Raw genomic sequence first — 22,793 nt, 5'->3', positions numbered from 1 at the left:
CTTGGAAACAGCTTATGACCATTTCAATCAAACTTACCTTTTAAAGACAGGCCACAACTGAGGACAGAGAGAAGACTGTATTGTATACTGAGAAAGAATTTTGGAGAGAGGGGCTGGAATTCAAAATATGTACCATATAGGCAGTACAACTGGAATAACTGGGTATCCTTCAAAGATGAATTCTCTGAAGGTGGTATGACTCATGCATGTTTGTAAAAGAAAATTTTTATTTTAATTTGTCCAACCGATTCCCTTGGAAATACTTATTTAAGCACTTGGGATGTTCCAGGCACAGTGCCAGGCACTGGGGATAAGAAGAGAAACAAGATTGGCAATATCCTTGGACTCACTGAGTGTTAGTCAATTAAGTAGCAATATGGCAGAGGAGAGAGAGAATGGGTTTGGGAGTCAGACCTAGGTCTAAATCTTTATTCTGGTGCTTACCTTCTGGGTGCACCGGGCCGATGGGGATTGGCCAATCCCAAACAGGGATCTGAAGAATGACCCCATAGGACTGCACCAAGGATTACCTGAGATCATGTGAGAAAAGCACTTAGTAGAGTGCTTGGCATAGAGGTGGGGCTGGCTTTCATATTCCAGCTCTTGTCCTTGGGAAGAACAAGTTTTACGAGCTTTATTTAGCGTCCTGAGTTTAGGTTGATCAGTCTGACATTGTAAGGGACAAACTGTCACTAAACTACTTCATTCAGTCTTCTTTCTCAGGATATCTGTTCAAGCTTTCACTCTACTTCTACCTGGGCCTGTCATTGGCGGTCTTAGCTCTGTCAGTTGTCTCTTGTTCACCTCTTAACTTTTGGAAGGCATTCTTAGTTTCCTTCTGCCTATTCAAAATCTACTCAGTTTGAAAGACTAGCTCACTTTTTTCAACTCTTCCACGGACCCTCCCTGTCCGTACCTTTTCTTTGCGCCTAAAACATACGGTGCCCAGTAATTTATACTTCAGATCTGGCTCTTTACAAAACTGCTTTTGTTAATTTTCATTACGAAATTTTGCTACAATTATTGACCGTTTCCCATATGTGAATCTTAATCTTCCATTCCATGCACTTTACAGTGGTAATTTCACAGATATTCAATATATGTTCTGAATAAATGAATGTGAATTTAAATTCTATTTAATGAATTTTTTTTATTGGAAGGCAAAATCCCTCTGCCTTCATTAAATTCATCAGCAATCATGAGTGAATAATAACATGTTTGTGTTAATGAGTACCTTTGAACTTTAGGGCTTTGTATCCTGGACAGGACCTTTGAATTTTAGGACTTTGTATCCTGGACAGGAATTCATGGTAAGTATTTATGAAATATTATGAAGAAGAAACAAAAATGCCATAGCTATTTACTGTTTTTTTTTTCTTTTGCTGTGTTACATTTGCAGTGTATTATAATATTTGAGAGGGAAAATATATATGTAGATTTTAATCAGTTGAATGTTGTCAAAGAAAATTGACCAAACGTTGAAATTCCAAAATAAACAAGCCAAAGCTGAGGAAAAACTAATTTGTATCAGTTTGGTTTTGCTCTTTTTTTTGTTGTTGCATTTAAGTTGAGTTTATAGCTACACTTGGAGGCTAAAGAGACTGAGAGACACTGTTTAAAGCAGATGGTATGGTGAAGTAGAAAGAGTGGTGAAGTAGAAAGACCGGTGTTTGAAGTTTAGCTCTGGCATTGGTTGTGTGAACCTGGACAGACTACTTAGACTTTCCTGGGCTCAGGTTTGTTTTTCCCCTCATTTTGTAAAACAGATTTAATATGCCACTTTTGAAGACTGTTGTGAAGTTTTTTTGTGGACACACAGTAGATTCTCAGTAAATAGTAGCTCTTATTATTATTGGTGTTTATAACTTAGGTAGAGAAGTTAAGGGAAGCTTTTAATAAGATGAATTTTGGAACCGAGGGAGCTGGGTTGGAAATCCAGGCCTCTGGGCCATGACAGCTGTGAAGGGGAGGGTAATGCAGTAGGTTAAGTTATGATAATGGGGGAACCATGGGAGGTCGTCAAAGGGCATTTTGAAAATGTCCAGGGTCTCTCCCTCCACTTAATTCTTTAGAGTCTAAATTTATTTTTTCTAGGGAATTCACAGTAAAAAAAAAAAAAAAAAAGGGCCAACTAAAGAATGTCGCTTGCTGTCTGGTTCTACAAGGATTGAGTCATTAGCTACTGGAGTTGCTGACCTTTAACATACCCTGAAAGGAGCTCAGGGTGGAGATCAGGAATGAGGCCCTCTGTGCTCTGGGAAAACTGGCAGAACAAGGCTTTCAGATAGTTAGATATTTTCAGGAGAAAATCTTATGAACCCAAATTCTTGCATCTTCCCATACTTTAAAGCACTAAAATCGTTAACTGAGATATCTTTTCCTCGTGGCTAGTAGCAACCTTCTACAGAGATGTGCTTTTGCTTGCCAAACCTCTTTGCCAAGATCACGTATATACTAACCTCCCCCCTTATGTCCTCCTGAGAGTTCCTTGGAGCTATCTGAGAGGCTGTCTCTGGGGCTATAGTCCTCAGTTAAGTCCCCAATAAAACTGAAGCTCACAGTTCCCACGCTTTTATTTTAGCAGACAAATGATACCAAATTTTCATTTAGAATCTCAGTGAAGTGAGAATTTGTTTTCATCCATTTGTGCCTGAAAAGGCTTTTTAACTAGAAAGGCAATCAAATTACAGTCCTACACACTAGAAGGATATTTCCAGTTATTCTTTCCTATGATGTTTTTAGAAACCACATCATGAAGCCGACAATACTTATTATGCATAGCAATACAGTTATAATTGGTGATTGAAATTCTGACCAAACTCAGATGCAAGTAAACCACAGCTATGGCCAAAGACATATCAAGAAATCAAATGCAACTCTACTTAGTTTAAAGGGAAACTATTATGTTGCACGTACCACAAAATGGACACATAGATACTAAGTACACTAAAATATATCATGGTCTTCATATAATATTATTGAATTGTTTTATATCTATTTTATTATAAATCTGACTAGCAACAAATATTCTAGATACAATAAACTTAGATTTTGTTCATATTCTTGGACTTCTCCTTGGAATTGATTCTTTCCCATTTCCCTCTGGGTAAATTTCCATGTTGCCAGCAGAGACTCAAATCAGAGCTTTAACTAAATCTTAACTTTAAATAGAAGTTAAATTAAGCTGAGCCACAAGCTCTCCATGCATCATGGAAACAGGATAAAAAGGTTTATACAGAGGAAAGAGATCCTGAATAAGCCTTTACCCCTCACCTCCCCCCAAAAAATTAGTGAGAGAAACTCATCATTTTCATGACCATCAACAAAAACAATTAGAATGCTTTTGCTAAGCATCTATCTGCCTCCATTTGATATAAAAAGACTGAAAAGACAAAAGGGTACTAAATCACTTTCATTGTTTGGTGCTAAGATACTTTATTGATGGTTTTTCAGAATACTTTAGACTTCATTTGTAAAATAAGAACACAATTACCATAACATGGACTTTAAAATGGAAGTTTTGAAGCATCTCTCATGTATAATAAGCAACTCTGCCCCATTCATTAATTCGAAAATATTTTTTTACACCTACTGTGTGCTTGCCTCTGTGATTAAACTTGGTTTCACAGTTGGAAACAATAGATACGCTGCCTATAGTCCAGTGGGGAAGACAGACGATGAAGAAGTAAAAATAAGTATACCTTCCTGGAATGCTGGGGGTCAAAATGAGTGTCTGTTGCATTTCTCTAATGTGATAGTTTGTGAGTGACAAGGTAGATTCTTACTGGCTTCCATATTAAAGTTCCTGCACTTAACCTTTTATGAGGATTTCATTCAGGGCACTAATTTGTTGTGCGGAGATTCTTGGAGGGCGTGAGCTACCATCTGACTGCTAAGTATACTTAGAAACAGCATCAGTTCTTTCATGATCCTTGGACAAAAGAGTTGCCATAAGGAATAATGACTTGAACGCATTCCAAAGGAATATCAAGTCACTTATCATAAGCTTAAAAAAACTTTGGATTTTTGATTGAATATGTATTCTCCAAATGCTTTTCTGTGAATTAAATGTTTTTCTAATTAGACTTAAAAATGTGAAGTTTTCTTGCAAAACTGATTTTCTATTAAGGCACTAAAGTAGTTTCTCTTCCCTTCTGCTTGGGTCCTAATTAAATTATGTCCCAACTTGTTTTAATTCAGCAATCAGTTTTTTTTTCCATTTGTACTAGATTACAGAATCTCATTTAAAAATCACTCTTTAACGAATTCTACACAAAGCAGAGGTGATGGACATTTTCTAATGGAGACAAAATAGTACTGGTCAAGTTATGAGACAGACTCCTTAAAAAAAAGGGATCCAGTTGCATTCTGGTGATATTTTATGCTGTTTTTAGGGATTAAAAAGTAGTAGTGGAAGGCATAGGGATGAAAAATTAGGAACAAATGCTAAAATAAAAAGGGTCTAAATGCTTTGAAGATGTACTTGATGCTGGGGTACAGGACTGATACAGTTGCTGCAATGATCATAAATAAAATTCATTAAAAAAGAAAATGGAGTCATAGCTATTGATCATAATATTTGAAGTAATTAAGTAAAAATATTAAAAGAATGGATTACTCCAAATATCTGGAGGTTGGCTTCAGGTTTGACTTATGGATGACATAAATATTCTTGAATGATTAAAATGAAGAAAATCTTAAAAATTCACCAGGTAGCCTGAGGCTATACATGTTAGAAGCCTTTTACCAGTGGAAGAACTGTATATACTGATTATAAAGATGATGTTTGAGGCCTTAACCTGAAAAGGGGGAAAATTAAGACAATGGTTTTATGCGTAACCATCTCTTGAAACTCAAAGGACTTCTGTTTTAAAGAGACAAAAGGAAGAGAAAGGTTTAGCTGTCTTGCAAGGTCAGATTCCATCTTCACCTGTTAGCAGGTGGAAGGAGAGTGGGTCATCAGTCATGCAACATTAAACAAAAAAAAAATGGCTAGCGAACCTGAACTACTAGTAAGGGAGGGGACTTGGATTGTGTTAGTCATAAAAACGTCATAAAGTCAGGATGGAAACTTCAGCACAGAGGTTTTCTCCACGGGCTAGAATCTAACAATGGGAGTTGTGTGCTTGTTGAAGCTCTTCTGGCCTAATTTCTCTCTTCAACACCCCCTGTGTTTCAAACATGTGCTTAGTAACTTTTAGATAAGGCTCCTTTCCAGTTTCTCCCCAATTGCTCGCGTATTTAATTGCTTACTAAGATAACACATAATCCTTTAACTTACGTAATTGCTTCATCATCTTATGACTTTTATATTTTATAACTTTAAACAACAAAGCCTACCCCATGCTATCAAAACCCTGGGGTTGGATCCTAGTGGGCTGTATTTAACCCGTTTAAATCCAAGTCTCTCCTTGAACAGACTATTAATGACTAGCGGTTCAGTTTCTAGATTCCAAAGCTGTTTCTTGAATTCCTTTTTCTCGCTGTCTTTGGTATCTTTCACTCATTATGACATTAAAAAGAAGATTTAACACTTTAGAGGAAAGCAAAACAAAAATCTTAAACAAAATTGCTCATATAAAATGGAAAAAGAATTTTGTTTGAAACCGTGAGAACTAAAGTCAATCTAAGACTTCAGTTTATTCAAACAACTATAATTTTCTCTAGTTAGTGAACAGTAGATGAAAAGACAGCACGTTATCAGTGAGAAGTAATTCTTTAGACATAAAATGTAATTGGAATCTTATTTATTAGGAGAAAGTTTATACCTGAATCTAGTTATCCAGAGATACTTTGTAAGCTAGACATCTGTTTTATAAGGTTTCCTATATCATGATAAAAGGAAATAGTCACTCAACTGAAAACCAAAAATTATTCCCAAGTAGCTACCAAAGAGGAAAGGCTCCAGGGTTTAAAAGTATAGTTATAGAATTATTTCCCGTTAAAAATCTCCAGAGCCATTCAGTAAGTACAGTGGTGGTGAGGAAAAGAGTAGAGCAATACACATAGAGGAAAAAGAGTAGAACAAATAGGGAGATGAAAGCACAAGAAAGAAAGGACACAAAAAAGATTGGTCAAGAAGAAAGAATGGGAGATCTCTTGCTTGTTGAATATGTCAAATAGCAGACTCCATGCTAGGTACTTTATACTCTATCCTATTTAATCTGTAAAATAAGATAATGTTAGACCACTTACTAGATTAAAAAAAAAATACTGAAGTTTAGAGAGCATAAGTGACTTGTCTAAGATCTCTGAGCTAGTAAATGGATCCGTAGGGATTGAAACCCAGGAGTGTTTGATCTTAAAGGCAAGACTTTTACTAGAAATCAGTCTAGCTGGCAATAAGCAAGGCAAAAACTGGAGTGAGGGAGGAAAGTGAGGCAGCACTAAACTCCATGAAAGCAAGAACAGTGTCCACCCTTTTCACGTTTCTTTTTTTTTTTTAAACACCTGGCACAGTTCTAGGAATATAGCAGTACATAATAAACGTTTGCACAGGCTCCGGACGCGCAGGCTCAGCGGCCATGGCTCACGGGCCCAGCCGCTCCGCGGCAGGTGGGATCTTCCCCGACTAGGGCACGAACCTGCGTCCCCTGCATCGGCAGGCGGACTCTCAACCACTGCGCCACCAGGGAAGCCCTGGTGAATCATTTTGAGTAAGTTGGATCACAAAAAAAATCTTTCATAGGGAGAGAAGATGAGGAGGAAGAAAGTTATGAAAGAGAGAAAACGGGCAATTCAGGGGGTGAGAATAAAAACGTGATTCTTTTTGGGCAGTCTACCTAAACTCGTAGATTCTAGCGTCATACCTGTCAGCTCAGTGTCAAGTATCAAACTCTGCCCGTATTCAAAGAATTTTTTAAAGAAGAAAATGGCTTGATGGATTACATTTCCTAACACAGACAAAAATATTTACCAACTTTTCAGAAGCCCAGGGGTGTAGTCTTGGAATCCCATACCACTTGATAGTGACTAGTTGGGGGGGGAAGGACATGAGCCATGCCCTCTGGACAGGTGGGCTTGTGAAGGACAAGTGGGTCCTATCTGGATACTCGACCAAGAAGCCAACCAATAATCAATTAACAAAAATCTATCAGTTAATAATACTTGTTATGGTCCCACCCCTATCCCCCAGCCACAAGGAACTTACAAAGTCAAGTATGTCAATAAAATATAAAAATTCAGTGAAACAGGTCACTACCTTGTTAAATGACTAGCAACATTATGATTAAAGGATTAAATGTTTTTCACACAGATGTTGCATTTTAATATAGATATTGGTCTACTCATAGGGAAGAACTACTTAAATAAGTTGTAAAACTTAAAAACTCCATATTATCCTTGGGTGGTTCTATCCACAGGGGCAGTAAATCTATTTCAATATCCAAGAATCTAATTTTGACTAAACGTTTTCCTTCCAAAGAAAAAGCAGAGCTTAACTCAAATAATTTTGACTCGTTTTTTTTTTTTGACAACGAAGTAATAATTTTAGAGCACTAATAAAATTCAATTTCAGTATAGTAATAAATAAACCTGTTCTAAAACCTCAATAGTAATAATGGTTACAGAAAACCTTAGGTTGAAAGGATTCCCAGGTGATGTTCTTGGCTGAGTTTCTCTGAAGGCTTGGGTTACTTTCTGATTTCCCTGGTGGCCCCAAAATGACCACACCTTACAGAATCCAAGGCGTCTAGTGATCCTAAATGACAAAGGCTGTTGGCAATCCCTTGGGTAATTATAAACCCATGTTAGGAACAAAAAAATGGCTGGAAAAGGAGTTGCTTTAGGAATTCAGAGAAGCTAAGAATTGTTTGCTTTTCTGGTTTTGGCCTGTTGAGACACTGGCTCAGAAAAGCACTAGTGTCAGGCTGGCATAGCATAATCAAATAGAATTGATTATTATGCAGTTTAAATGCACTAAGGCTACTGAAATTCCCTTCTTTAAATCACAGAAAAATCCTGGGCTAACCTATTAAAACTGGGGCAAAACAATGTGAAGAATACTGTAAAAATGTGAGTCACTTAAAAAGTGGATTTAATATCTGCCTTTGTGAATTTTATTTGACGTTTTACCCATTGTGCTCTGATATCTTTAGGAGAAACAATGAACTGTCTATAATATGCAGAAATAATCAAGGAAAAAGTGCCATTTCATTTCTATTTAATAGCTATATAATCTATGTAGAAAACAAAGTCTTTGTGGAAAAATACAAAGGAAAAGATGACTTTTCACTGTCCTTTTAAAGAAGCAGATTGTGTGTGTGTGTGTGTGTGTAATTTCTAAGCTTTTAGAAGTGGTGTGTTCGTCTGTCTGTCCCCTCAACCCCAGGGAATTATCTGTAGACCTGCACAAACCTTTGTTTTCTTTCAAATAAGACCCAGAAGATCAGTATACTTTTTTACGAGGTTATGCAATCCCCTGACCCTATTTTGCTCACTGTCAGAAGCTGGAGGGCCACATCACTCACGTCACCCCGGCAGCTCTCAATAGGTTAGTATGAGAGTAGCAACTGGCGAGTACGGCTTGTCACATTAGAAATGCTAATGTTTTTCTTACCTCTTCCTTCTCTGCACTTTGCAGATCACGCCACTCCTCAGTTACGTGACCGAAATCCACTGTGTTCATGGGGACTTTAAATTCCCCAATGATGTCATGCTTGGAGAAACGATCAAAATCATAGACAGCCATCACCAGAGTTTTGCCACCCAATTCCGAATACGGCACCTAAATAAAAAGATGAGGACAAAACATCTGGTCACAAAAAATGCTTAAAACATGTTACCTGTTTATAGTCTTTAATTTTAATATTTATGTTGGATAAACAGAACAGGGAGATACTTGTGCTTTGGGGGTTTTTTCCTTAAATTGAATCATTTAACTAACTGCTTGGGGCTTAAATTACTTGGGAGAAAATGAGGACTTACCATAGTGATTTATCACTTTATCCCAAAGTTCTAGAAGCTGTTAGTATTATTAATAATAGCTCATACTATTAGTCAGGCTAGAAACACTTCAAGGTTAATATACGAATAAACCAAGCCAATTGCACTTGACTATATAAATAAGTTTTTCTTGTAGAATATTTTGTTGTCATTTTTATGATAAGTTATACTGTCAGGGTGCAACTTAACCGGGTAGATAAGTTGTTTCAAAAGTTCTACTAACTCTTTCATTTTTAAAAGGAATTTTATTGGAGTATAGTTGATTTACAAAGTTGTGTTAGTTTCAGGTGTACAGCAAAGTGAATAAGTTATACACACACATATGTCCACTCTTTTTTTAAAATAAATTTATTTTATTTTTGGCTGCGTTGGGTCCTCGTTGCTGTGCACGGGCTTTCTTTTAGCTGTGAGCAGGGGCTGCTCTTCGTTGCGGTGTGTGGGCTTCTCATTGCGGTGGCTTCTCTTGTTGTGGAGCACGGGCTCTAGGCGCATGGGCTTCAGTAGTTGTGGCACACGGGCTCAATAGTTGTGGCACACGGGCTTAGTTGCTCCGCTGCACGTGGGATCTTCCCGGACCAGGACTCGAACCCATGTCCCCTGCATTGGCAGGTGGATTCTTAACCACTGCACCACCAGGGAAGCCCCCCACTCTGTTTTTAGATTCTTTTCCCATATAGGCCATTACAGAGTATTGAGGAGAGTTCCCGCTCTTTCAGGCCATTTGGATGTCATAGTTTAATGGAGCAGTGATATGTGAACAGGCATGCTAGGAGTCTGCAAGGACTTGAATGAAATTCACAAGGTGCCTCACCTATTCCTTAAAATAAGTTACTGATTGACAAGAGCTGACTAGAAAATTGCTGTTTTGAATATCAGAGATGCATTATAATCCAGATCTTGAAGTTCATTCTTAGGTACGACACTCTTTAGGATGAGCAGTGGCAAAAGGCCAAGAACTGATGAATTCTCCAGCTGTTCAAATATAACTGGGACAGATGCTATGGGTTGGGATATTTATTAGTGACATTTTTAATATTCAGAGAAAGCAGGGCAATCCAAGTAAGCTACACTTCAGTAACCGGGAAGAAATGCCTAATTAAGAAATTGTTCAGACTTGTATTGAAGGTTTGATCAACTTTCAGACACTTGCTATTATTTTATCAGTGTAAATAGTTGTGTTATGCTCCAGCAAACATTTCTCAATTAACTCTGTATATTAAGAAGGAAAGGAGAAGGAAGAATATTTGACTGCATATATACAAGAAATTTTGGTTTTTCCAAAGAGTTTTTATTTTATATCATTTGTCATCTATTTGGAATCAGATTAAAATACTATGATTAAAAACTAGGCACAGCACATTTTCTACTTTAGAGTGAAAAAATAAACCCTTCCAAAGAGCCAGTTTTGAAAGGAAGAAATAAGGAATTTTAGAGTAGGGATGAACTCTTGAAAATTTCATCTGATTTCTGAAATCTCTCTAGATTTTTTGGTGATTGTACTGAAAGGGCATTAGTCAAAAACTTGAGCTTGAGGTCAGGCAGGTCTGGGCCTGGGTTCCCCCTTTTTCCCACTGATGGCGCTGGGACAAGTAAATAAACCTCGGCTTTTTCATCCATCAAAAAGTGATGATAACAGTGTCTATTTCACAGGGGCTGGTTGAGGCCAAACGAATACATGTAAAGCATTTAGCACAGTGCTGGTACACAGTAGGCACTTAATAAATATTTACTGTTTGAATGATGAGTAGCTCTTTCAAATGGTAGTTTGTTGTGGAGAAAAGAAGGAGCATTTCATGTGGGGCATGTCAAGTTCATGTTCAGTGGATTTGAACTCAATTTTAAAGCCAATCCTCTTTAAACTGTTTTGCTTCCATTCTTGTATCATACAGCCTATTGGCATTTAAGATGCATAATCTACAAGGCCTACAAGGAAAAATTAACTAGTTCCTAGAAACGGTGGTATATTTCTCAAATCTATCAAAATATATTGTACTTTGGATTGATTTCTGATGTGATCAACACTCCTGAAGTAAAATGGAACCTATTAAATTTTATAGGCAATTTCAAAATCTCAATGATTATAATTCTTGAGGTTATAGACATTACTAAAAATTATTAGCAATACACTTTTTTAAAAGAAATAACGTATAGATAACTCAAAACAAAAACAAAGCCCCACAGTATTTCAAATAATTTAAGAATGTGCTGACTAAATTGTGGTTAGAAACTACTGACCTAAATTAAGATCAATACATAGTCAAACAGAAGGATTGTAATTACCTTTTGCAATATTTTTTTGTTTCGTTTTCACTGTATGTCCTGTGGTATATTGACCCTAATGATTAGTTCTTCATAAGCTGGTTTTTACTGCTACTCTACATTAACTATCTGGGTTTAGAAAAGTATAGATTTTAAACGGAGTTGCTGACAGTAGATGAGGGATTTTTTTTTTTTGTCTTAAAAACTCTAATTTTAGAGTGAATAGAAAGATACCGCTCTTTTACAAAATTGGAAACAAGGTTCATGGGAATGACTCACGCCCTCAGTTTCATCCATTTTACTTCATACCAGGATGTTTGCTAATGTCAGGTGCGTGCTATCGCTAAGGCTGACTGGTAGACAGGTGATTCTGAATCTGCTCCTTGGCATATTCACAGACATGTATTGTTTTAAGTAATGCATTTCAAAAAATTTCACGTGTTAAACATATCTACCAAAAGACTGTTTTTATGCATGACTTCAAGATGAGAACTACAGAGACTACTCGTATATGCAGAGATGCCTGAGACCTGCCAAGCACCTTTTCCTGCTGAGTTATTATGTGGCCAGAATTCCTCTTTGTTACTGCTTGCTAATTGAGGTGTCTCAACAAGATGAAGAACACCAGGGAAGAGCCAAGAGTAAGAGGAAAATGCTAGAGATGGAAAAAAACAATAGGTTCATATTCTTTTTATTGGTGGGTTAAGCAGAATGTTTTAGAATACTTAAATTTCCCCTGTACACAAAAAATTTTGCAACGAGAGTAATACCTCATTGTACCATTTAAATAGTGTTGCACAGCTTACTTTATTCTGTGGTCGTGATTTATTTTCAGGAACTTGGAAACCTGGAAAAAGTTTACAGTTCTTTTGGCTTTATTTTAGAGAGGGGGGAAACGTTCAGGTCCACAGACACACTTGAAGCTGAACTCACTTTTTAGATACGAATGACATCCTAGTTCTATCCCAGTCCATATTCTTTTCTGAAATAGCTGAGCTGAATCCTACTGGGACCAAATTTTAATGCAATAGAGAGTCCTCATTACATTGAAGATAAGAATCTTAAATATTCTGAATAGAATCATTTGTGAGTCTCTGAACAAGTGGTCAAGTGGTCTCTATATGTGTCAGGATGAGATCAGTCTGTTATCTAGAACAACAGAGGACAAGTTCATTAGTAAGTACAAAAAAAAAATTACCTTGAAAGTAAATTGCTCGTTGAAGACAGGATTAAGGGTCTTTCGGTGGACTTTTGTCTCAAATTTCTTCTTTTTATCTGGCAGCAGAAACACCTTCACATAGGGATCAGATGTGCCCCCCATGTCTAAGGCGGGCAGCTCGGCAGCCTGAATGATTCCTACCAGCAGCTGAAATGAGAGGCAGGATACAGCAAACACTGGCATTGGTGGACATGTTGGAAAAGATTGATGTGTTCACACTGCTGCATATTGTGATTTTTCCCTTTTGTTCTTTGCTTTTAATAAACTTTTATTCTCTTCTGAATCTGAGCACAGAAGGCAAATGAAGTGAGCTGCATAGACTTCAGAAACCCAATTATGACAGATGCAGGCTCTAGGAAGCCTGGTTTTAAACACAAAAGAGGCTTTTAAAAGGTTGCTGATTACAGTTAAATATGGAATTCATGTTTGCAAAAGGGTTGCAATCAAATAACTTTCCAGTTGCTAAAAGCCCTTGTGCATTATTTTTCTTTCCAGGGCATGATTTGTAAGTGGAAAGAAATTGTTAAACAATCACAAGCTTGTAATTATAAAGTAGGAAATTCTTATTTTGAACCAAAGCCCCAGAGCAGCTAAATAGAAATTTTCTTAGAATTTGGTAGCTTTTTGAGATAAAAATAAGATTTTCAAGTTTCTATCATATTTGACCTTTACTTGGGTACTGGCTCCTTCTTGTTTTAACTTAGAGTAAAATGATTATTGTATATTAAATTCTGTGTTAAATATAGGACATGGGGTCAAAGAAATATAATTTTAGCTTCATATAAAGGAAGGGGAGATTACAGTTATGGTTTTTAATGCTAAGTGACTAATTTTCTGATATTTTTCAAATACAGCAGAAATCTCTGCATTTCTTCACGTCTGGTTTTCTCAGTGATACATTCCTATCTCTTATTATGAATGCGGGTATTGGCTGGCACTGATAATGTTTTTGCAAAGGAAACAGAAGGTGTGAGCAGACTCTTCTGATGCCCTGCCATCAGACATGATGTGTCAACAGACTGGTTTAGATCCATATGGGAAACAAAAGTAGACTCCCTTATTGTTATTCAATGTATATACCCTTCAGAAAATGCAGTCACATCATAGCTGTTCACATCAGGGTCTGAAATGTTGAGTCTGTATCTTTTCCACCAATAGAGTGGAAAAGCAAGTCACCTCCTTGAAAAAGTCACATCCACTTTCTACAAAATGGACCCACCATGTGCACTTTGGCTAGTTGGCTCAAGTTTTAACCTAGACCAATACCCTTAAAGATTGTTGTTTCCATCTTAATGCTTCAAGATCTTTGTGACTTCATCATACAACAGTAGCAATAAGAATGCTGGATTGTAGGTATACAAAACGTAGACCGATGGTCAAAGAATGCTTAAAATAGACATCAGCTTATAAAGACATGATTAGTAAAGCAAACAGTTCATCTCTAGGTTTGCCAAGTTGGTATTTGGAATTTGCCTTTGGATAGCAATGTGAATAAGCAAGATTATATTCTCTCCTCACTTTTTGTAATACTTTTTCTTTGGGGCAGGGAAAGCACTAGTGATATAGCCTAAACTCTTTCAAACTTGATCATCTGTACTTTAAAGATTTGGGGGTATCTTGTTGATAGAGGTGGAATTACTTCTCCCAACCCCCCTCTGACTTCTGCTTGAGAGATAAGTATCACATTTCTCTCCACCATGAAGGATTCTTAGAGGACTTCTGGGATTGTCTTTTAGTTTTGGTAAGCAGGTGTGTATATTTGATTACAGCCTTATCTACGAAATTCCTCAGACTTTATCTTCCATGACTCATAGGAATCATTTTATAAATCAGATTAGCGGAGACCATTTGGAAGAATAAATGCATACTATTAAAATAATTTATCAGGTAGAATACCCTAGATCGTCTGAATGAAACACCTTCTTTCTAAAATGGGTTTGCTAGAAAAGGAAGAGTAAATGCATTCGAATTATATTTGAGTAAAAAAAATTCAGTGCTGTATTCTTAAAAATACTACCTTATAAAATGTTACTTAGAGTACTCAAAGCCAACGTAGAAGTTTCAAAATTATGACTAACCAAGATGAGATCCACTAGATTTCTACTGGAAAATATGAAAGTAGAATAAATTAGTAGAAAATTGTTGGCTACATATATAAAGGCAGGTTATACTTCTGGAAAAGATGTTTTGTGTTAAGATAATGTAAGTTGACCTTGACCTTCTCTAGAATACATAAATAATAGGCAGTTTTGCTCTCAACCAATCCCTAATCAAATTTTGGTAGAAGCGACAAAAATGACCTCAAATGCCCTATTTAATTAACTAGAAATGGTATACCTATAATTCTGTATAATTCCATACCTATTGGCTTGTATCTATAACCAACATGCAGTTTTCTGGAATGTATTATAAAATAATGAGCCAGGGCTATAATGAAGCTAACTAAGTACAATTATTTATTATATGGTGGTACGTATCAATATGTTCTTTTTGAGGAACCCTCTGGACACTTCAAAAAGTGAAGACATTATTTGAACAGTCAATTCCTAAATAAAGTCCAGAATTTCTGCCATTGTTTAGAGCTCACAGTATTACTGACTTTGGACATAAGTCACCAAAGCTGAGTATTGGTGTTTGATTTATTTATTGTTTATTCCTCATCAAACTAGACATAATTAACACATGCTGCATTAGGTAGTAACTCTATTTACATCTATCAAGTTCTTCCCCACCCCGAAAGGTCAGTGAACTGATCAAACTGGAGAAATCGATTTAAAGCTCTCCTAGTCGGAAGAGAACTGTGTCTTATAGATTTTTAAGAGCCTGATCTCTAACTCAGCTAATTCTTATCTAGCTTTTAAATTTCTTGAACAGTTCAGAAGGTAAAGAGACATCTTCATCAAAGTCATGGGTCCTAGAAGGTCTTTTTTTTTTTTTTTTTTTTTTTTTTTGCGTTACGCGGGCCTCTCACTGTTGTGGCCTCTCCTGCTGCGGCGCACAGGCTCCGGACACGCAGGCCCAGCGGCCATGGCTCACGGGCCCAGCCGCTCCGCGGCATGTGGGATCTTCCCAGACCAGGGCACGAACCCGCGTCCCCTGCATCGGCAGGCGGACTCTCAACCACTGCGCCACCAGGGAAGCCCCTGGAAGGTCTTTTTAGGTAGAGGTTTTTTTTTTTTTTTTTAACATTTATCTTGGAGCTACCATTATAGCAGGCAGTTAATAAAAGCCAGCTAGTATTATCATTCATCTAGGGGGCACTTCACGGCTTTTAAAGCAGGAGGGACTGTTTTGATGCAACCTTTAGTTCCTTGTCACTTTTCCGGAAGCAGGGCAGCATGCAAAGGCATTAGAAATCAAGTTGATGGTCTTTCTACTTTTCTAGAGCCGTTAACTCATTTGTGCTAGGAGGTTTAGCCAGTATCATGTTACATAAGGCATTCTTGCCATTGAAATTCATGGAAAGTCAATTTTTTAATCTTTGATTCCTCATCAAATGGTTAATTTTTGTTTGAAGACTTTGGCTTAATTGGTGGTCTAACTCAAAGGTCCCTTGCCCTGTTTGGAGCTAAATCCATGAATTCCAAGGAAGATTGTTGTAGCTCAGCCTGAGGGATCTGTGACTGGGAGCTCTCAGAATCAGACTGATGGCTTCAAGTTAATTTGTATTCTGCCTGCCTGCTGTAAGTGCCATAAGTAGATGTAATCGGCTGAACACTGTGGATTCTAATTACCAGAAGTTAAATTAGCAAGTAGGGGACCGCCTGTACTTAGAAATGATTTCATCAATAGCTTTGATAATTGCATTTTCCCCTCGTAGCAAACCAAATGTTTTAAGAAGTATCTTGTTTCAATTTCTAGTTGGTAATTTCAGAAAACGTAATGGAATTACAAGACATTTTCCCCCTCAGACCTGGTTATTCTGGAAATCATAATCCAGTGAATATTGAAGTTTTCCCAATTTCTCCTCTTCTTTGGGTTCTTCTTTTTCTTCCCCATCAGTCAATCCAGTTTCAGCATCATCATCCTTCAGGGCCTATGAGTAGGGAAATGGATTATATGTGAATTCAAATGAATTTTCATCAGAACTCAAATGACACTGGGCCTGTGGTTATACTTCCAAGCTGTTAGAAGCAAGCACTGAGATGCTGTAAATCTCCATTTGTCTGACACACATTCACATCTGCTGCTTACATATTTTTTTAAAATTCCATTTGTGCACGGAATTTTTTCCCCCCAATCAGCAAGCAACATGGAAGCAATGGAAATAGCCCCTCAGAATATTGCAAGCAAAAAATGTAAAGTTGTTGCAAAGAAAACGTCAACTTTGTGTTATATTTGGCTCTGATAAAATCGCTTCTTTTGGAGGTATGATAAACATGCTATTAACCAGGCCAGTTTTCACATTCATGTAATTTAAAAGAGATCTTAAGCATCATGTAAAACATCCTTGTTACATGCAGTGGAGTAATTTATATGAAATGGGTGGCCTTTTCTTGCCTTGTTTCCTATGAAAAAGATAGTTGAGTAAGTGATTCTTAGAAAATTGTAATTTCCTGAGTTTTGCGTATACGTTTGTAATGGTTATGGGAAAAGAGTAAAAAAAAACATGCCACCAGCAAATGCATGTTTGGAGAAAAATCTACCCCAGTTCCAGTTTAAGTTTACTGTTTTACTTTCATAACAGCTCCACAGAAAGCTAGGCTGAATTAAATTGACTTACGGGTCTGTTTGATAGCAAAAGGTAAAAGGAGTTATGTTTGCAATTCTGTCAAGCTGAAATTAGCATAAAAATTAATTTTGTGGTAACAAGCAAAAATCATGGCACAGAATTCTCAAAATTGAGTTTAAACCAATTGAATGTTCCTGATAACCTAAAACTTAAGTGTAATATAAATTGAAACACTAGAAAGCTCATAATTTCATAAAATTCATTCAAATGGTCCTCTTTATTAAAAATAAAAATATATAATGTATTTTCCCAATTAATGCAAAAAGTTTGCTCAAAAAAATCAAAGGTTATAACGATTATAAATATTAGAAGTTTTGTTTCTAGGGGGTGTGCATTCTTATTGCTTTAAAGGATTAGAAAAAAATTAGAAATCTATAAATAGTTATTCGAAATGAAAAATGATAAAATGTTACGTTTTCCTGAACACTATTGAGGTTGAAAAATTTAAAAACCTTTATATGAACTATTTGTATTATTTCTTCTGGGGACTACCTGTGTAATAATCTTTTGTATAATATGTATATATAATACATCCTTTGCTAATTTTTTATTGGGTTGTTTGCCTCTTAGTGATTTGTAGAGGCTCTGTATTTTAGTGGTCTCAATCTTTTTGTTGTTATATACTACAAATATTCTCTCTTAGGTTTTGGTTATGGTATTTTCATTGCCTTTCTTTGTGTGTGTGTGTGTGTGTTACTATAGAATCTCACAAAATTGAAGATAAGACATATGAGTGGTAGGCTGCTTTATATCTCTGACAAAGCAAAGCAAAATAATTTTTTTTTTTTTTTTTTTTTGCGATACGCGGGCCTCTCACTGCTGTGGCCTCTCCGATTGCGGAGCACAGGCTCCGGACGCGCAGGCTCAGCGGCCGCTCCGCGGCATGTGGGATCTTCCCAGACCGGGGCACGAACCCATGTCCCCTGCATCGGCAGGCGGACTCTCAACCACTGCGCCACCAGGGAAGCCCAAAGCAAAAGAATTTTAACTCCTGCCAGTGATCAAATTAAACCTGAGAAATCTTCTAGAACTCAAATGCACAGAAGTATAATCAGGCTTCAGAAAGGCTTCAGAGTCATTAGACTATAGCTCTACCATCCAGCCTCCCACAACTCCCAGATTACATGGTTTTTTCCCTCTGCTCAGAGAAATCTCTTCTGTTCACTTATCCATTCATACAGAGACCCGCAGTGGTGTCTCAAAATGACACCCTCAGTCTCTGAACTGACAAGACTGCAATTTGGCTCTAGCCATCTAACTCTAATTTGATCCTAAAAAACAGACTTGGCATCATCTTACTAGAACTCATTAGGGTGGGAAGATGATAAACAGAGAGTTGAGCTGAAGCAGAGAGTTGAGCTGTAGTTGGAGATGCCTCCCATTTTGTTCTTCCTGAAAAGTTTCAGGAGCCTACAATGACTTTGGAAAATTGGAAATTGCCATTATTACATCTGTGCAGAAACCTTTTCAAATCTGGTGAGCCATACACCATTTAATTAGGAAGTTTATACTTGGATGTTTCCTTGAATAGTAAAATGTTGCTTTACTGATAGCCACAGGCAGGAAAACAACATAATTATTTAAAAATTAATATTGATCTTTTAACTTGGGGTGTTGCTAATAGAAAAATGATAGTAAAGTGACAGGAAAAGACTACTGAATTTAAGGGGAGGACTTGAGGCAGTGAACCCACATTGCCCTTTCAGAACCTCAGCTGTGCGTCAGTCTTTAATACTGTCTGAAAAGATGTGTTGAGAAAATGGCAATGTAGGTAATTTGCCTCCTGTAAAATTTTAATTTTTTTTAATAGCAAACTATTTAACGCACATTTTTGTCTGAAAAAATCTTCACACCACTCCATCATAAAAAAATTTTCATGGATTAAAATACTTTTTCAAAATCTCTTTCAGAACTGACAATTTACATATGTTTCAGCTCAGTGTCATTTGAAAGAGCTGAGCTATTAAATCACCTTCTCTCTAAGTGGTTTTTGCCCTAATGAAAGGTGCATGACCATTTCTGCAATTATTCTGCATGGAATAGGGCTAAATTTTTGATAATTTCTCAGTGCTGCTGTTTTATCAGTGAAGTGATTAAGTCTATTCTTGTCCCAAAGGCCAAGCTTAAGCAAGACATTTTCTGTACCATTACATTAAATTAAGACCTATTAAATCAGCAGCTATTATAATATCTCAAGAGCAGTAGTCTCCCCACCACACGCACCAAGGGACAAAATGCAGAGGAAAATGCATGTAAGCCCAGCAGTTCTGAGAGTTTGATAAATTGTAGTGGGAAAAGCTGTGTTGGGAAAAAGACCTTGTTTTAAATTTCAAAAATTTAGTGCACATGCTTCTGGCTTGATTCAACATTCAAAAGGTGTTTAGTTGTACTTGGATAAACCATCAGAAGGTGCATTTGTTCATTCTATGTTAAATTGTTCAGATTTGGAATTAATAAGACATGCTAAAAAGGGAGCGTAAGACACTACATTTTCTTTCTGTGTCCATCTATTAAAACTTGAGCTTTCTAATACTGTTCTATTTAATCAGTAATCTTAAAATGAAAACCCTTTATCTTAAAAAAAAAATCAATTTAGTTCAGCCTCTTGATGTGTGTCAGAATGGTACACCCTCAGCTGCGGAGCCCCGGCTGCCAGGCCACTAAATGTAGTTGAGCGTTGACTAAGGGTGTCTCATAGCAGAGGAAACCTACCGCAAGGGACAGTCCAGAACAGTCATGAGACATAATACAGATAAGGAGGACACAGAGGGAAGAAATAAAAATTTAAATATCCACACACGTTAGTAAAAGCCGTGGAGAAATGACCTTTCCAGACCTCTGACTTTGCAAGTTGATTTTGCCCCTCTGTAATTTTAGTGCTTTTAAGTTTTAAGCCATTATAAAAGTCTTAAATATGTATCCTTTTCTGTATACAAATATTATGTATCATTACCATTTTGTTGTTATTGCAGAATATTTAAAAATTCTTCCTTGGTTATAAAATCTTATCATAGAGACATATAGTCATGAATATTGAAATTTGAATTTCTGTTAGTTCTTATATGGAGTGAAATGGTACAAGTTACTGATTTCTGTATTTACTATTTTTGAGATCTTGGTCATTTATCCATGTCATAATAGGGGTAATAAACACTGCTACTATCCTATAAATTAGTCTTACATCATACAGAACAAATTCCACAAAGAAAAATACAAATTTCTTGTCCTAGGAAGAAATGCTGTAGTAATCATTTAACATTATTTAGTGTTTTAAGCTGTTAATTCTAGCAAACATGAAAACCACATTTGAATTTTAATGTAGTTATGAAAATGATAGTATTATATTTCCAATGTTTCATAGACATAGCTCAAATTCACATACAAATTATTCAGTACATCCATGTCCATCTAGAAGGTTATTACTACTGCTATTAATCTCCCAAATATGTTGTCTAAAGAAATCTGTATCACGTCCTGCTGGTTACGGAAAATGCTGAAATAAAACAAGACATGATTTAAAGCTTCAGTTTCTATGTAACAAATTAACTGAAAAGAAAAATCCTTATTAGACATCTGTGGTTGAACACTGGCACCTGGGCTTCTGTGGCTGTGATTAGAAACTTTGAGAAAGATATAACCCTTGATACTCTGAGCTCAGGATGAAGCTCTCCGAGTGTGAGTGCAGGCATAGCATTCATTCTACGGCTCTGAAACCAAGCAGAAGTTCAAGTGAAAAATGAGCCTATGTGAAACTGTTGTCAAGAGACATTACAGTGTCTTTGAGCAAAGTGTTTAAAACTCAGGCTGGGGAGAGGGATTAGTGTCCTGAGTGTGTGGATAACTATACAAATGTACTAAAAATACCTTCCTTAACTAAATTGTTCTTAAGGAGATTCACATATTTAAGAGTTCAATTAATAGTATAATAAGAATTTATAAAGCTGCCTATATATGTTGCTATTAGGGAATAAATAGAAATTTTGAATTATTTGAAGGGAAGCATTGATAATTGAAAATGTTATTTCTCTGAAAAATCTTCACATTTACTTTTTTTTTAATATAAATTTATTTATTTCTTGGCTGCGTTGGGTTTCTCTAGTTTGGCTTTCTCTAGTTGTGGATAGCGCGCTACTCTTTGTTGCAGTGCTCAGGATTCTCATTGTGGTAGCTTCTCTTGTTGTGGAGCATGGGCTCTAGGCACACAGGCTTCAGTAGTTGTGGCACACGGCTCAGTAGTTGTGGCTCGTGAGCTCTAGAATGCAGTCTCAGTAGTTCTGGTGCACGGGGCTTAGTTGTTCCACGGCATGTGGGATCTTCCCAGACCAGGGATCGAACCCGTGTCCCCCGCATTGGCAGGCAGATTCTTAACCACCGTGCCACCAGGGAAGTCCCTACATTTACTTTTTATATGAAATAAGTTGTTCCTTAGAAATATCCAATATGAATATGATTCCAATAGAGAAATGAAGAGACATTTAATTATTATACTTATTAATAGTAGACTTTATTCTGAACCAAATCACCTAGCTCGTTTAGGAAAGATAGATAACAGTGTAAAGGACACTCAGATTGCTTCCTTGGGCTTGGGAAGATAACTCAGCCAGATGGATTTTATAACTTGCATTATGGTTCTAATTGTCCCTAAGTGAAGAGTTTTGCCTTAAAATTCTACCCCATTCTTTAGAACCAGCTCATACTTCTCTCACTTGCCTTGTATAACTCATTACTCCTGAGCGCTCATAATTGAGCTGGATGTTTGTACAGGGATGGTAGCTTTCATCAAGTGTGATAAATAGCTATAAGACTCAGTATTTAACAGTGATTATGAACAGCGATGATGATAAAAAGATGTCCCGCCCAAGAGGAAGAACAGGTACTCTTTATTCTGTTTCTCTAGCTCTAGGCACAATTAAGAGAGGCTAAACAGATGTAATACAAATGTTCAGGTATCATTCCAATACGCTGGGCCTACCAATTTGGCCTTGATGGTCACGGATGCCCTTTCCTGGTCTATGTGCTTAGGAGACTGGAAAACCCTAACCACACGTTTCCATTGTACTTTGGGATGTTGAGTCATGACTGAAAGGATTGCAAAGCATTTCTAAAACTATGACAAGTGTCCAGATATTGTTTATTTCTGTATTTATCTGGCATAAACGAATAAACTGTCTATTCTTAAATTTTTGATAAAATAAGAAGAAACATGGAATGAATACATTACCTGATCTTTCATGGTCTTCCCTAAGTCTTTCACATCTTTCATGTTGATGGCATTCTTCCCTCCCTTTTCCTTTCCCTTCTTTTTGTTTTTCTTTTTGAACAAGCATTTCTTACAGATACAAAAGCAGCACGTCAGGACTAAAAGGACTGCGACTACGGCTATGGCAATTAAGGCCCACGGTGGCACTGAAAGAAAACAAATGCAGAGACTGTTAGTAATAAAGCATTTACATCTGCAAAACCTTTAAATTCATGGGCCGTAAAGATAGCTGTTCACTCACTCATGCGTATTTATTGAGCTCTAGGCACACTGTTCTGCATTGCTTTATCCATGTTGTTTCCCCAGCCTAGAGTGTTTCTATCTTTTCCCCCTCGCCCGTCCAGGCATGCCAAATGTCATCTCCTCCCTACAGCTTTCCC

The 22,793-nt window shown here is 36.9% G+C and overlaps 1 protein-coding gene across 3 annotated transcripts in view; it reads right to left on the bottom strand.

Annotated features, from left to right (window-relative positions):
- Positions 1 to 22,793, bottom strand: part of SYT1 (synaptotagmin 1) — a 533,541-nt gene that overhangs the window by 119,150 nt on the left and 391,598 nt on the right. For 2 of the 3 annotated variants that reach the window (XM_060025297.1, XM_060025298.1), the window contains 4 exons: positions 22,375 to 22,559; positions 16,335 to 16,457; positions 12,401 to 12,568; positions 8,558 to 8,725 (listed from right to left, as the gene is read on the bottom strand). In XM_060025297.1, the coding sequence (XP_059881280.1) occupies positions 8,558 to 8,725; positions 12,401 to 12,568; positions 16,335 to 16,457; positions 22,375 to 22,559 (644 nt within the window). The remainder of the gene's footprint in view (positions 1 to 8,557; positions 8,726 to 12,400; positions 12,569 to 16,334; positions 16,458 to 22,374; positions 22,560 to 22,793) is intronic. The other variant, XM_060025299.1, reaches the window with a different exon arrangement.

This window comes from Delphinus delphis, chromosome 11, assembly GCF_949987515.2.
Source record: "Delphinus delphis chromosome 11, mDelDel1.2, whole genome shotgun sequence".
Taxonomy (NCBI): domain Eukaryota; kingdom Metazoa; phylum Chordata; class Mammalia; order Artiodactyla; family Delphinidae; genus Delphinus; species Delphinus delphis.
Note: the sequence above shows the minus strand (reverse complement) of the source record. Positions and strands in the feature narration are given on the sequence as shown.